Genomic DNA, 16,739 nt, shown 5'->3' on the forward strand with positions numbered 1-16,739 from the left:
AGATGTGTCAGCAAGCATTGAATAACACAGGCAGGTTCTGCATAAATAGTGATAAGTATTCCTGAAAAAGTGCTAGTTAGATGAATTCTTTTTCGTTGGAAACTAATGACAAGGATGGCTAGCCCAACTCCATGGGTGAAAATGCAAGTTGATTCACTCGGAATTTTGCCTGTTAATAAAAAAATAAGTTTGTACATTATATTTTCAAACCCTATAACACTATGCTCGTTAATTGAATTTCATTTCATCAGGTGGTAGTTCAGCTAAACCTATCTATACAGTAAATGAATATATAATTATGTGATAAGGAAACAAAGATAACAATGTATGGGTAATATTGTTTTGAGCTGATGTTATTTTATGAGTGTGGATGCTAAATGAGGTACTAAATTAAAAATTACATAAATGACATGCATAAGAGCAATACTTATTAGGGTGAATTGGATGCAGAAAGGAAGACATGTAGAAATTAATAAATGTGTAAATGAATGAAGTGCCACACAGTTGACCAGGATTTGCTCAGGTGGTTTGGGGATATTGAGAGAATGGGGAGTGAAATAGTGAATAAGTTGTAGGTGAATGGTAGGAGAGAAAGGGAAGAGAAAGTATTTAAGACATATGGGTATGAGTTTAACCTTATCATAACAATATTATGCACGGTACATACACTACGGGACCTTCATGTATACAAGACCAAATAACTATTACAAGCAACTCAGTGATAGTCATGCTTGTTTTATTCTTGCATGATTAATACCCACCAGCAGGAAAAAATTTGTCTGAGAGGAATTGCAAATCATGACAAATTTCAGTAAATAAAGGGACTTTCTTGCCATTGCTTCATACTAATGTTGGGTATACATTTTTTATTTTCTATGTAGGATGTTGACAGAGATAAACTTATTCATATATGATGTAAATTATTCTGGTACTTATATTTTCCCTCTTAATACCCCCAGATAATTGTTTTATGTTATTTAAGCTTAATTGTATCCTCAAACTTAAAATTTTTTTTTTTTGGCCTGCAGAGCCTCATCAGTGAGTTAACTGGGAAAAACCACCCACTGTCATCCACCATCTGGGCAGAGCTTGCCAGTGCTAAGTACTGTAACCGTACTGTATTGTACTTGAAAGTCTGAGGACTTATGACCTGGCTTTCTCATTGGTCCCTGTAACAGCTACCATATCCAGATTTGAATCCAAAAAATTACTAAGTGGAGATTGGCTCTATTACATCTTTGCTTGCAGCAAAACATTGTCTGTATGGATGGTATATTCCCCTGTCAAGCATTGCACCTCTTCTTATGGGCACTGGCTGGTTCTGCCCAAGGAATGTTTGACAGTGGTCTATCTTTCACAGGTTACACAATCTGCTATGCCTCAATTCTTTTTTGTCATAAATGTCTGTTAATGTTTCACCTACTCTTGCAGCCCCTCCTATGCTATACAGTATAGAAGGGTGGCTAGAATCATGAGCAACACAGTCTCTCTATTTGCTGCTATCTGCTCATTCTTAATGCTTAAATGTTCTTATAAACCACTGGGCACCAAACTTTCTTATTATTCGTGTACAGTTGGGGTGAAAAGTTTTGAACACTCGACAGTATTTGGCATGTAAGTACCCGAAGATCTTAGGTATTGAGGAGAGTTTTATTCCATTTTGTGGTTCAGGCATAATATGTGATGGCAAGTAGTGTTTAGTATATCCCAATCATTCATATATATATATATATATATATATATATATATATATATATATATATATATATATATATATATATATATATATATATATATATATATATATATATATATATATATATATATATATATATAACTCAGAAAGAGATGCCAGATATTGCTAAGTGTTTAAGACTTTTGACCCCGACTGTACATACCTACTGTTTCGTGGATGTCCATCTCTCTCGCATCTAGTGCATCTTCCACCCCCCATCCTTCCGTCTTCTTGGCCTTCTCATCCACCTCTGAAATATACAATAGTGTACATTCATTTTATCAGTTTTTCACTTTTCATTGTCTAAGTACAGTACAGTACTGTATGTATGTACCAGTTTAGCAAACCTTTGTCAACTCTGTGTGACACTTATTTCATTTCCATTTCTCAATTTTTTCATTTCTTATTCACTGCAGTATATTCATCATAAACATTGCTCTCAAGCACTTCACTTCATTGTTTGTAACTTGCACCTTCATCTTTTATCCAAGGACAGTAATAATTTTGACTAAATAATTCACTTATGCATTTTCATCTTTGCTTACTTTGACTCTGTTCTATTTCTCCAAACATATCTTGATAATATTTATGTACAGTACAAGTAATCAGATTCATACTTATATTATACTACACTTTAATTTGTGCTTCATTTTCTTTTTGTGCCCCATCCTTGAAGGCAACTTTAGTTTAATTTGTTATATTACCATCCATCCATAAACCACAAAGATGAATACAATATAATCATGTAGGTTGATAATAAATTAGAGAAACTATATGCATATGAACAAATTCACTATTAAATTCTTATGTCAACCCATAGGTGAGCAGCCACCATCATACTCTGAGAAGCAGCTGGCATACAACCCTGACTACTAAGCCTAGTGATCTTCAGCTTAACAGTGACGTACATACTTTCATCTTCCTTTATACAAGACGTGTTGTGAATTTAAGAAATATGCTATGTATTTCTATCTGTTTGACGAATGGTTGTTACACAACATTTTAAGTACACATCACTTTGATGATAACAAGTAATAACTTTTGGTTTATATCAGTGTGTTATATATCAAGAAGATAATGAGTCTGTTAAGAGATCATGTCACTGATTAATCATTTTTAAGTGTAGAATTATGGAGTGTTATCTTGTCTTTCTTTTATGTGTAAACTCATTATGTTTCCTGTTTTATAAGGCATGGCCATGTACAACACAGTATTGCTATTTCATTATATGAGATAATTATTTGGTGTAACTGTAGTTGTCCTCTGAGTGAATCTCTTAACAAATAAGTGAAAATTATTTTACAGAGGAGGAATTTATCTCAAGTTTAATATTATTATTATCAGTGTCCCACAGCTTTACTTTGGATTTCATGCTGTTCATAGTGTTTACTTTTAATCACATGAGATGTAGTTTTGTCATTATCAACCTTTATTTGAACAGTACAGTAAATATTTTCAAACAGTGAAAATTTTGATGGATTTGGTGCAGGTGTACAAGTTAAATGCATAAGCTAAAGTAGATTAACAAAAGTTGCAGGATAATTTGGGTGAACATATTTTACACAATACTCTCATTTCCTCCATGGTAATGTGGGTTACTATATCTCTACAATACAACTTCCACCATTTTCTCTCCTTCCATTCCCCTCAGATTACTTACATACATAGTTTTATCAGGTTATTCTTTTTTTACATATTTAACCCTCGGCTATAATAATCACGTAGTTTCTTTGTCATATTTGGACCTTAGTTATCGTTGTAGTGTCCCATTTCCAAAAATAGAAGAAAACTTTTTAGACTACAAATTCATAGTTAACCCTGAAAATGTATTGCTACTGCTTTTTGTGGCTATTGGAGAGTTTAATATATTCAATTCTACAGTTGTTAGGCTGAGTAACATCTAATTGCACTCAACTATCACTCGTATTTTCTCGGCTTCTTAATGTTGTTTTAGAATTCTTCCTAAAGACTGGTGTTGTGCAAGTCCGTATTTTAATGAAGAAAGGAATTTGACATTTAAAGGTAGAATGTCGTGTATCTGTGTTATATGATACACCTATTGCACTCAACTAGATGGCTCATACAGAAAATTTCTAACTCCATAATATAGGGACATATCTTCTCAAACCTTTTAGTTCAGCAGACCCTCAATTAATTGAGTCTTCAAATACATGATTTTTATATACAGTGATGTAATTTATTCTACAAACCATCCACTTGAACACTTCTCTATGTGGCCGATGATGCTGTGTGTTATGGTTGAAATATACAACACATATATGGAAATGTAATTTCTCTACTATAAGTGATACAATGAAAAACACAAACATATTGAATACTTAAATTATGATAACTATTTAATCCCAAGTGTAAAAATTTTTTAAAGCAATAAATTTAATGAGATTTTGTTCGTAAGTTCCTTTTGAATGCCTCCAGATAACTGTAGCAGGCATCAGTATCTCCCTTATGTTCTCTAGCATGTGTGAAACTGCATTTATCCTTTATATCTCAGGTTCACTGTTAATACTCACTACAGTAGCTTCTGAATAAGTTAAGGCCCTTCTACACTTCACTGAGATGCAAAGAGCGTGTTAAGTTCCTACAGCATGAATGAGAAAGTGAAAGTACTAGGTGTGTTGAAGGCTGGGACCACTGCCAGCCAGCTAGCTACAGGCATATACTGTACATTACGTAATTAACAAATTTTGTACAGTATTTGCTGCATGAAGGGGTACATATTTTTTCTTTTACATTTAATCAAATTTATACAATATATAAATACTTATTATATTAGGATTTTTTTTTTGTTAGTGGACCCTTTGATGGAGGCAGACTATGTTACTGAAGATCTACCAATAGAATTTTTGGGTCATGAATTCCCACATGAAACAAGAAATGGTTGTATGCTATTCAGCTCCCTCCTGTACCACACTGTTCATTATGTTATTACTCTAAAACTTCTCTAGTAGTGTATCTCATTTTTATTTGGTCCAATTTTTTTTTCCACATAGAGATATGAATAGCTTCAGGTTAATAACTTTTTTGAGCAGTGTGTATTTGTTAAAGCACTGTATATCTCCCATACTGAATGGTATAAATACTTAACCAATGAATGAAAGTATAAAATCAATAACTTTTTTTACTGTACAGGGTACTTACTTCTATTCTCAAAGACCATCCTAAAATCCCCCCCCCCCGTCTATCTTTCTTTTTCCTCTTGTTTTCTTCAGATCTTAGTCATAAATTTATCACACACTAAAAATACCCATAGAGTTATTTCTCAGAATTCTCTATTGCAGGACTGAGACAATCCTAGACCCACCAGTGGTCAAAAATCTGGTATGGGTCCATGAGTGGATTAGAAGTACCAAGTACTGTACCTTAAAATAACTTAAATATGTAGGAAGGATGAAGACTAATTGGATTGTAAGGAGATAATACAGAAGTGATTTAAAGTGGGCTGTAATAGTTAAATGGCATATGGAGTAACCTCTATTGGAGGAAGGGAAGCAGTTAGAAAAGCATGCTTAGATGAGAGTGACTGGATGATTCATTGTTTTTGATAGAAAATACAGTTCAGATTGTGTTGGTGATTAGCCCAAGGTAATCTTGGAACTACATCTCTCTTGGTGTGGAGAAAAATGGGGCTTTCATTAAGTTTTCTGTCACTTTATTAAAAGTTTATCCTGCTGGCTAAATTTATTCTCTCATAAAGTTCCTCAGCTATTATGTAATTACAGTATATTAACTAAGTACAGTTGCCAGCAAAAGTTCTTCCACAGCCCTATGTAGCAAGTTTGTGGGAGGACTTTTGCTGGCAACTGTACATTAATTTGAACAAATGTTGAAGTATAGTGTATTATTTTTATGGTTAATCTGGAGCTGTAGTTTTGGAAGATGATCTGTATGAATTTTCACTGCCATGTATTTTATTGCCTTTGGAAATAATCTTCCACACACAAACATTTGCTTACAAGTTAATACTGTAACTACATGCACTTGATTTACACCCTAGTGTGTGCACACATGCATACAATTTACCCTCATGACCACTGCCTATATGTAAATGCATATGCCTTGCACATGCACACATGTATTGCAGCATTGTATGTTCCTATACTGTCTTGAAACTTTACAGTTTTAAAAGGTTATTTAAACTGAAATTCACATGACCGATACTCAGATTAGTTATAATTGTAGTTTGTATAAGAGATGGTAATGTTATGATTATTTTTGTATGGAGAAATATATAGGGTAAATAGATGCTTGATACTTCTAAAAGTGGTTAATTAGTGTTGATCAACATAAAGACTTGAAATTTTATAGTAGCAATGTATATAATTTGAGTTATTCATAAAACTTGTTTTAATTTGATGGCACGGGTACAGTTTTTCTTTGTTGTCAGTGAAAGGTTTGAAAGTATTGTTAAAATTATGTTCATTTTAAAGTATTAATTGTTGAAATTCTATTAGCTAAGAAATTTAAAACTGTTACTGAAATACTTTCACTATACTGTACTGTATATGGTATATACTGTACCTGTATTTGTACCTAGTATATTACAGTAATGTACGTATATACAATATACAGTACTGTAAATTTCACAGTACAGTACCTAACTCATATTTATAGATTGACAATACAAATTAAAACACAAGCTAAGTTTCATTTGATACTGTGTTTTACTATAAAACACGTACACCTGTTTGGCATCAAGGATTTTGGGTATATATTGTACTATGACCTGTTCACAAGACTTTAATATGGGAATTTTCATATACTATTAGTACTTTACTGTATTAACTCTGGTAATAAAATATGTACTGTACCCTGTATTTTTAAAGGAATATATGTGTAATGATAATTTCATATAGAGACACTGTATTTTTAAAGGACAATGTGTGTGATGATAATTTCATATAACTGTAGTTTTATGTTTGTACCTTTCCATTACCAGGCTTACGTGGGAATGAATACCATTTTTATTGCAAAAGAAACAGCACAAAGAGTTTACAATATATTTATTTACAATTAATTTTAAGTCCCCATAGGTAGTATGGTGTATCCTAATATGTGGCAGAAATAACACTTGAGGAAATACCAGTTTGTTATCTTGGTGAACAGAAGGTGTTTGGCACCAAAGGGGTTACATTCATTCTTTTAATTTTCCATGGTGCTGACCTAGAAATTTGTCATACATTTTGTGTACGAGTATTGTATTCTCATGTTATACAATTATATAATAAAGTATTGAATAAATTATGATTCATATTTAGTGTGATTCCAGAAAACCATAATGTAATTTTTTTTATTTATTGCTGATTAACTGTGTATCTAAACTGGAAAGCAAGTTGCAATATGTAAAGTGTAATGTACAGAACCAGAATATAAAATGGATTTTATGATTATACCATACCATTTTGTTTTCTTAGGAAAAGGTGTAACAAAGAAAATTGAATATTGTACAGCTTAAAGGAAGTGCAGTGCTGGCTGAAAGGGTTAATGAAGAATCCAGTGACAACTTAAGAAATGTAGGATTTGTGGAAGGGCATGGTTGTGTGGATCACATCTACAGAACTTGTCAGAAAATCTCTGTTGTAATGCTGTCAAACTTATTTGCATATTTATGAAGTAAATATATTTTGTAGACAAGTACAGTAGTGTACAGTGTCCTGGAGCAGCCATAAGTTTAATGACTTTTATAAATTCAGGAAATAATAGCGCATAATGTTCATATAAATCTGTTAATTTGTCAATCCATATAATGTTGACCCTTTAAGGACAGTTCCCACAATTGTTGTATTTTAAACGATTTGGCTTGATTATTTGGGTTCCTAGCCAGCCTAGCAATGCTGAGGCTAAGAGAGGTTGCACATTTGAAAATATAAACAAGTACAGTACCATAAGTGAGTACATGTACCAGTAATTATAATCGATCATCAGAATTATGCTGAAGATTATCTTCATTATCTTTTCTTACGCTTGTTTTCTCTCTCGCCAAAAAGATTTTCTCCATTAAATGAGTACAGAATAGCTGCTAAAAAATCCAACTAAGTACAGTAGAATGAAGAATAAAAAAAGGGCTGATTGTTGCCCCAAGATAACTTTTTGAAACATGTATTTTGACAAAGCCAGAAATGGGTTAGAACCTTCAAATACTTTTAGATTTTTTAACAATTCCAAAAATCCGTCTTCTGAGCAGTCGTCCAAAAATTTCAAGCAATCGCCATAAAAGGTTTAAAAGCGGATTCGTTTTCTTCGTTTCATTATGAGAATCCACCTCAGGCTGACATTTTTCTTGACCGTCAAGTTTCCTTGTACAGTACATGGATGGGTATGTTTAATTTGGCATATCCTTTTAATAATGATTTGATAATCATTTTGAATAAGTCTACCAGGTAATTTCTTGTTTAAAAACTATAGAATTCATGAAATTCATAGGAACTGTTACCTTCTTACCCTCTGTGTTTTTCTGTGTAAGTACTGTCCAGCATTTTGATTATCAGCTGTATAATGGAGAAATTATTATAATTTTTTTGTGTTAATATTTTCAAGAGCATTTGCTTACTGCTCAGAAACCAATTGTGATATTACACGTATTATAGCCAAGAAACCACAGTTAGGACTTCTCACAAATTTGTGCCATACATTTTGCATTCAGGATTTACATCCTGTAATTTCTTATATTGTAATGTTAAATTACCAGTAAAAACGTAAATGGAAATACTGTACAGTACCTTTATTCTGTATTGTATAGTTCCCTTTCATGGTGCTGCATCTACAGTTAAGTTAAAGAAATACTCCACTTTTATTAACTACCTGTATTGGAAATTTTTACAAGTTAAGTATTTTTTTATAATTTTAGGCTACCTGTCATGTGATCTATCCAGCCTAATGAGTGAAAATATTTAATTAATTAGAATAAAAAAAAATTTTCATTCAATGGGCTGGGTTTTGTTCTGTCTTTGCATAGAAATGAAAGGTTGATACAGTAAGGTCCCACTTAATGAGTGATATACTGTATGTTCTTGAAAAGGTGCTCATTAGATTACTACTTGCTCAGTGATATCCATTTTCCTATAGGAAAAAAAGCTGGTGTGTGTTCCAGCCCAAAAATTTCAACTCAAAACCCCATGGAATAAACTTTTGATGCATTCCAGCCCAAAGAATAAGAATGAACATTGTTTTAGTACATTTGAGTGCCAGGAATCTGAAATGTTTAGTACTAAGACTCAGAAATTGATAATTTTGCAAACTCCATATATCTACTCTATGAAACCATTTACTGTACTGTATATTTAAATTGATGAAATTCATAAATTTTCATTTTGACAGATTGGCCTGCAATCAATCACTGGTGTGGTTCTCACACACACACACACACATGAATGCCACTATTTATGGCAATACAGTACAGTACGTACTGTATATCATCTGTGTAGTTGGGAGCATCTAAAAGTAGAAGCACACTGACAAGAACCAAAAACTATTTACTATAAAATAAAAAAATTATCAGGACATTCCTAACAAAATTATAATATTTATTGGCGAGGAAACGTGGAGCTAGCAGTATCTGCCTAAATCACAGTGCATTGTGGGTGTGATGATTAAACGGTGGCACCAAACTTGAAAGCGTTTTTTTGTGATCTGCAGTTTACCACATATAATATGATGACTATAGCTGTTTATGGGTAATTAAATTTAATGAATTTTTAGTCTTATCTCAATACTCAAGTGTTGTAATTACAATCACCCTGTGAGTGTTAACCAATGTAAAAAATTAGTCATCCACTCCACCAAGCACTGACAGTCAGGTCACTAAACACTCAGGTAGCCCAATTTTTTTCATATTTACTCATAAGATTTATATAGGAAAAAAGTGTAACAGTACAGTATTTATTCTTTATTGGAGCTGGTGTTGAAAACTTGAGTAATTCGTCATATTTCTTCTTTAAGTCATAAATTTTTGTGGCTCCAACACCATACTGGGCACAGAAGTTTACTTGCTGTCTGACCCTTATCAAAGTTTGGGAGAGTTTCCACTTTTTTTTTTTTTTAATTCTAAGTACTTTGTTTTCTTTTTGCACTACTGCACTCAGTACCGTCATTTTTGTGTTTGTTTTGAGACATTTTAAGGCCAATGTATCTGGTTAGAATCCATAATGCTTTCTGAGTGATGAAAGAATGCTGTGAACAGCACAAATGCATGGGTAATACAGGTTGGCACCTGGAAAATAAATGCCTGGCTAGCCAGCCACTGACTTTATTTCAAAGTACACTACAGTATGGAAAATGAGTTTACAAGTGCACTAGCCCAGCTGGCTACTCAATGACAAAGCATGGATAGCCCCCACTCCATGACTGATAATGTGAGCTGGTTCACTCGTAATTTTGCTTGATAAAAGGAAGTTCATTCACTGAATTTTCATATCCTTAAACGCTAAGTTCGTTCAACCAAATTTTCATTCATCGGTTACTTGTTCAGTGGGACCTTGGTGTATTTTCTTTGGCAAGAATCAGTCAATGAGAACTTCAATTTAGGCAGTTTTACTGGAAATAACTTACACACTGGGTATATTGCACTAGTAGTGATCATAAGAAGAAATGTGTGAGGCTTTCTTTGTATCAACAGTCTCTGAGAAGTTTCGCCCCATCTCCTGGAAAATGCACAGTGAAGTGTACTGACTGACAAATATTGTATTAAACAAATTATGTGAAAATGCATGATACCTACTTATTCATTTCCATGGCATGAGTTAATGCCATGCGAGAATAAGATATTTCTAAAACCTTGTTAATTAAATATTTGATGTCTTCAAAAAATATACACCTGTATTTCCAGAACAGTATACAGTGACCCTATGTTATCAGCATACAGATAGATCCTTCGTTTTTGTCAAGATTTTTACTTTCAAACAGTTGTTAATGAAAAATTTCTATCGATTCATTAGAAGAAATGCAATTGTAAGATACATGAAGAACAGGAGCACTGTACAGGTACAGTATATTAGAAAATACTGTACAGTACTCACTGTACAATTTTGGGGTCAAATGTTAATAAACTTACTGTATTTGCTTATGGTACACTAGTGTATTTTCATGAATATATGACAAAAGTTTGCTTTAACACGTTATTAAAACATTCTTAAAAAAAAAAACCAGATGTCAGACACATACAGTATTGCTGTTGACCTGTGTGTAATTTTGCTGTTGCTTCACATACCGTATAATACAGTACAGGGTACTTATGTGTGAAGTTTTTGAGACGTTTTTATAATTTTAATTAATATATTTACTGTACCGTACGTACTATTATTTTTGTTTTGAGACTTTTATAAGACTTAGTAAACTCATGTAATAAATACACTTCTATTAACCTTGATAATTGTTTCATTTACAAAATAACAGGATATTAAACTTAAGTACAGTACTGTACTTACCTTGACCTTATATAAACAGTTGTATGTATGAAAAACTCACTCATATTTCCCATCTACAATATTTTTTCTCCAAAGTATGCCAGAATGCCAGTGTTGTAAGCTATGATACTGCTAAGTATGCCAGGTTTTTAGCTTAAGGCACATCAATATCAGCGTCATAAAGTAGAATGCTAGTGTTTTGAGGTGATGACTTAAAATATGGTGGTATGTTGTATTGTGAACTTATGGCAAAAGAATAGCAGTGATATGAGTTTAGGACTGCAAATTGTGCCAGTGTTGTGAGCTTATAACAGTAAATCCTGCCAGTGTTGAAAGCTTATGACTAAACTGTGACAGTAAAGTTTACCAATGTTGTGAGCTTATGACAGCAAAGCCTGCCAGTGTAGTGAGCTTATGACTAAAGTATAACAGTACAGTATCCTGTACAATACCCGACCTGTGTAGTGAGCTTATGACTAAAGTATGGTTTTTCTCAGACGTATTCCTTTCCGACCCTTAAATCTCAGTCCGACTGGGGTCAGATGTTATTCGGATTTCAGAAAGGTTTATATATATATATATATATATATATATATATATATATATATATATATATATATATATATATATATATATATATATATATATATATATATACGGATTAGCCCACCTGGGCACAGGTCACAGACCCACATCAGGGCCTAGGGGGCAAAAATATAGTAATAATAATAATTCATAGGTCGTGCTTCTCACTTTCGATCTTTTTTTCATTCCTGTACAGTATTTCTTTATTATTATTTTTATTGTTATTATTTGAATTATTTTATTTTTTATTGTGAATTTTATTTACTATGAATGATTATTATTATCATTACTACTAATACATTTTCTCCCCCCCCAGGCCCCAATGTGGGTCAGTGACCTGTGCCCGGGTGGGCGAATCCGTTTAAAAAAAAATCTCCACTAAAAACTTTGGTTTTGGAATTTCGATAAGGATTGTCAACCAATTATATATATATATATATATATATATATATATATATATATATATATATATATATATATATATATATATATATATATATATATATATATATATATATATATATATATATATATGAATCCCACAATGAAAATATATATGATAAATCCTTCGTTTACATATATATATATATATATATATATATATATATATATATATATATATATATATATATATATATTCTTATGTACCTTAATACATTAAATACTGTATGATTCAGTGTACCCACTGTTATCCGTTGCATGCTCACGTATTATGTGTTATATATATATATATATATATATATATATATATATATATATATATATATATATATATATATATATATATATATATATACTGTATACAGTATATATATATACACATACATACTAGAGTAAATATCACAATGATACACCTTGAGTTGGTAAATATTGATGATATACATTCCCCTCCCTGGAGTGTCCATATTTTCATAAGGTCAAATGTGGTAACCCTAAGTGTTGTGAGGTTATGATAATAAAATACACTATGCCAATGTTGTGAACTTATGACATTAAATCTGCCAGTGTTGTGTGAGAGCTTATGGCAGTAAAGTATGTCAGTGTTGTGAGCTTGTAGTGGATACTCTCCCCTACAACTGCCGACTGATCACCTGCCGTTCGCTTACCAGCCAATCAGCTTACAGGTAGTAGAAGCCCCAGCTACATCAAGACTAGGTCTCAGGTGCGGACGTAGGGGTACTACTGCTCACTGATTTCTGACCTTCCCAAGCAGCGACGAGTTCAGCACACCAAGCCTCTCTCGCGAATTGCACGGTGATTGGCCCCGCACACTTCACACCTCACTTCCCTGATCCTGACCAACCGTATAAATACGCGTAGGCCTGGCTGCGGAATTCATTCTACTCTACTCTCCGGAACCAGCAAGACCTCCAAACAAGCTCCTCACCAACCAGCTCCCTCTGCAAGCTCCTCACCCAACAGGACCTCTGAGCAACCTTCTCACCACACAGCAATTCCTTAGCACTGCACTGTACATACAATATATATACAGTATACAGAAAACACATTGTGTGTTTCTATTCTTACCTCCATCCTGAGTGTGAGATATCTTAAATGTACGTACATATGTGAGCCCATACAAAGAGAACTTGACAACTGGCCACAAACAGTACGCCACAATTGGTGAACCCTGGAGTACAGCACGCTACAATTGGTGACCCCTGGAACTGTGAACACCACGCTTTCTGCTACCGTACCCCTGGAGCTGTGAACACCACGCTTTCTCTGCAGCCATACCCCTGGAGCTGTGAGGACCGCCCACACACTGCTGCCGTTGTTGGCCACCTGACCTGATTAGACCACCCGCCACTACAACATCTCATGACCGTTAGGTTTATCGCACATTAGTTTGCTCTCCCCACTGGTGGTGTGAGTGACTTCACATCACAGCCGGAGAGCAGCTGTAGCGCGATATTCCAGACGTGGTTTGAGCTCCTTTTCTTCTTTTTTCACTCTGGCCTAGGGACCTGCACCCTCAAAAGTGTATTCGACCTGCGGTCCTCCCTGTAACTGTTCACTTCCCTTCCAGGAGATTGTGAACACGAAAGGGGGTCGGAGCAAGCACCCATCCCTCATCCTTACCCAACAGGTGTGACGCACTCTCGCAAGAATGGATGAGCAACACATCACTCTCCCAGTCTTCAGTCACAACATTGAAGGCTGACTTATCCGCATGGAGGCAGCTCTCATCGGCTCTACAGTTACAGACGAACAGAAATACGTCGCCCTGATCTGTTCCCTGCCTACAGAAGTTGCCACACAAGTCTCAGAAGCCATCACCAACCCTCCAGCTGACAAACAAATTCGTAGCTCTACGTGATGCTCTCAAGAGGCGATACCAGCAGCCTGACACCAGTCTCCTGCAAGACCTAACCTGTCTCTCCCTCAGCAACTCCACCCCTGCACGTCTCTGGGACAAGATGCGGAGACTGAACTCCCGCCACACATACAGGCTTCCTGACACTATCCTGCGCCAGCTTCACACTCAGAAGCTCCCTGCAGGAGTTCGTCTTGTCCTCTCAGTATTGGACTATTCTACTACCTCGGCGACCTATGCAGCCACGGCAGACAGAGTATTCCAAGAATACACTGCTGTGCGCCATGCTTCCGCGCACAACTCAGTGGCCACACTTTTTCACTTTCCTCTGGTCTCGTCAACCAGATCAGCGTTCCCCAGACAACCAACACCTCACAAGACATGAGGGACCTGCTACTGTCCCTACACTGCAGGTTGGACACCCTAGAGCAGCTCTGCTCCTCCAAGCCTGCAGCTGCTCCTGTTCCTGCCCCACACAATACGTCCTACCGACCCCAACACCCGTCCTGCCTCAGACGCTGCCGCCGCCAGCCCCCAGCACAGTGTACCTACCTCCTGTTGGTACCATCAACATTTTGATGCTAACGCTAGGCGCTGTGAGGCTCCCTGCAACCACACGATGAAGCGACATCGACGGAGACTGGTAGGCACCATAACCTCCAACACTATCAAGCAGCACATCACATGCCTTAGATCCTTGACCACTTCACTCCTACTGCCCGTCACGATCTATTACAAACACTATGTCAGGCAGTTTCTGCATTCAAGGCTACTGTCCCACGCCAGCCTTCCCACCGCATTTGAACACATTCATCCCGCACCTCCTCTGCCAGTCTGCCCACCATTGCCGCTTACAGCACCACCTCGCCAACAACATTTCTGGGGACCCTCTTTTCATCCTCAGGTACCTACTGCTCCTGACGTGGACCCTGCTCCTGATGAGGGTCCTGCATCCGGCCCTAATGATCCAGATACCCCACCCGGCACCCCTGCACCTGCCGCGAGAAAAGTACCACATTCCTCGCCAGCACAACCTTCTCTTATCCACAACCCTCCTTCTCCCTCTGCTTCTCCCACAGATCTCGTGTCTCTAGACAGAGTTGTCTCCCGTAGCGGCCGACTCATCCACACACCAGCCCGGTATGTCTCACTTGTGGGATACAACCCTGCCGACAACAAGTCTCCTGCTGCGTCCGGAGAGGAGGGGGAGTATTGTAGTGGATACTCTTCCCCTACAACTGCTAACTGATCACCTGCAGTTCGCTTACCAGCCAATCAGCTTACAGGTAGTAGAAGCCTTTGACTTGACTTAAATGCTAGTGATGGGGGGGAAGGAGGTTCAGGGGAAGGATAAAGGGAGGATTGAAGTGAAATTTAGAAGGAGGGAAAGGTGCCATGGCCCAGCTCCATCAAGACTAGGTCTCAGGTGTGGACGTAGGGGTACTACTGCTCACTGATTTCTGACCTTCCCAAGCAGCGACGAGTTCAGCACACCAGGCCTCTCACGAACTGCACGGTGATTGGCCCCGCACACTGCACACCTCACTTCCCTGATCCTGACCAACCGTATAAATACGTGTAGGCCTGGCTGCGGAATTCATTCTACTCTACTCTCCAGAACCAGCAAGACCTCCAAACAAGCTCCTCACCCAACAGGACCTCTGAGCAACCTTCTCACCACACAGCAATTCCTTAGCACTGCACTGTACATACAATATATATACAGTATACAGAAAACACATTGTGTGTTTCTATTCTTACCTCCATCCTGAGTGTGAGATATCTTACATGTACATACGTATGTGAGCCCATACAAAGAGAACTTGACAACTGGCCACATACAGTATGCCACAAGCTTACAACAGTAAAGTATGACAATGCTAAATTCTTAAAGGGAAAGTGCACACACCCAATAAAGCAATCCTGTAATGTGTGTCATTGGTGAAACTACCACCAGACAAGATAGCCATGCAGATTATCTTATACCTGGTGTACCCAAGGACTAAAAAAAAAAAAAAAATACACCCCTGTAACCAAGGTCTAATCCTTGGGTGTACCTGTGTTAGCTAAGGCTTGAATAGCTAGTTGCACCTGGGTTATGTTAAACAAAGCTTTTATAGTGCATAGTGTCCGTTCCTAGGTTTATGATTTTGAAAAGTGAAGTGACAGCATATACACTGCTTGTATTGATATTGATATTTAAAAATTTATTTGGTCCAAAAATACATATACAGAGTGTATAAACTAATTTGGTTAACCTGAAATACTGTACTACAGTAGCTGAAAACGCCTCCACTAGGACGCCCGTTGCCATAACAACGAGATAACGCTCAACTCCCACAGGCAGCCACTGGATCTGAATGTGAATTGGTACTCTTGAATAAATTTATGATATTGCGTTACACAGTTCTAAAAATTCTTGTCTGTTATCAAGAATCAAAATATCCGTAAAAAAAAAAAAAGATGGGAGTGTTTCCTTGTCATTTTATTCCTGTCGTCCCTTTAGACTTCGCTGCGGCCTCACCCCATTGACAGCTAACTGCTTCTACTTCTTCCATGAATACGTGAATTACAGTATTCAGTGCCTGATACTGTACCCTGTCATATTTGTTGCTGTTAGAATGTCTTACTAATTTTATTTTCATGCAGTTTACGGCAGCATTAACACAACGAAAAGTGCCGT

At 36.3% G+C, this 16,739-nt stretch overlaps 1 protein-coding gene across 8 annotated transcripts in view; it reads left to right on the forward strand.

The window, feature by feature from the left end:
- Nucleotides 1–11,117, forward strand: part of LOC121854280 (B3 domain-containing transcription factor ABI3-like) — a 52,227-nt gene extending 41,110 nt beyond the window's left edge. For 6 of the 8 annotated variants that reach the window (XM_042348838.1, XM_042348843.1, XM_042348837.1 and 3 more), the window contains one exon: nt 2,556–11,117. Coding sequence is in view for 6 of the 8 variants with exons in the window: in XM_042348843.1 (XP_042204777.1) it covers nt 2,556–2,611 (56 nt within the window). In the remaining 2 variants the exon portion in view is untranslated. Of the gene's footprint in view, nt 1–1,028; nt 1,103–2,555 lie in introns of all 8 variants that reach the window. The other 2 variants (XR_006086524.1, XM_042348841.1) reach the window with 2 other exon arrangements.
- Nucleotides 11,118–16,739: the final 5,622 nt, after the last annotated feature.

The sequence above is a fragment of the Homarus americanus genome, unplaced genomic scaffold, assembly GCF_018991925.1.
Source record: "Homarus americanus isolate GMGI-L3 unplaced genomic scaffold, GMGI_Hamer_2.0 scaffold54443, whole genome shotgun sequence".
NCBI lineage: Eukaryota > Metazoa > Arthropoda > Malacostraca > Decapoda > Nephropidae > Homarus > Homarus americanus.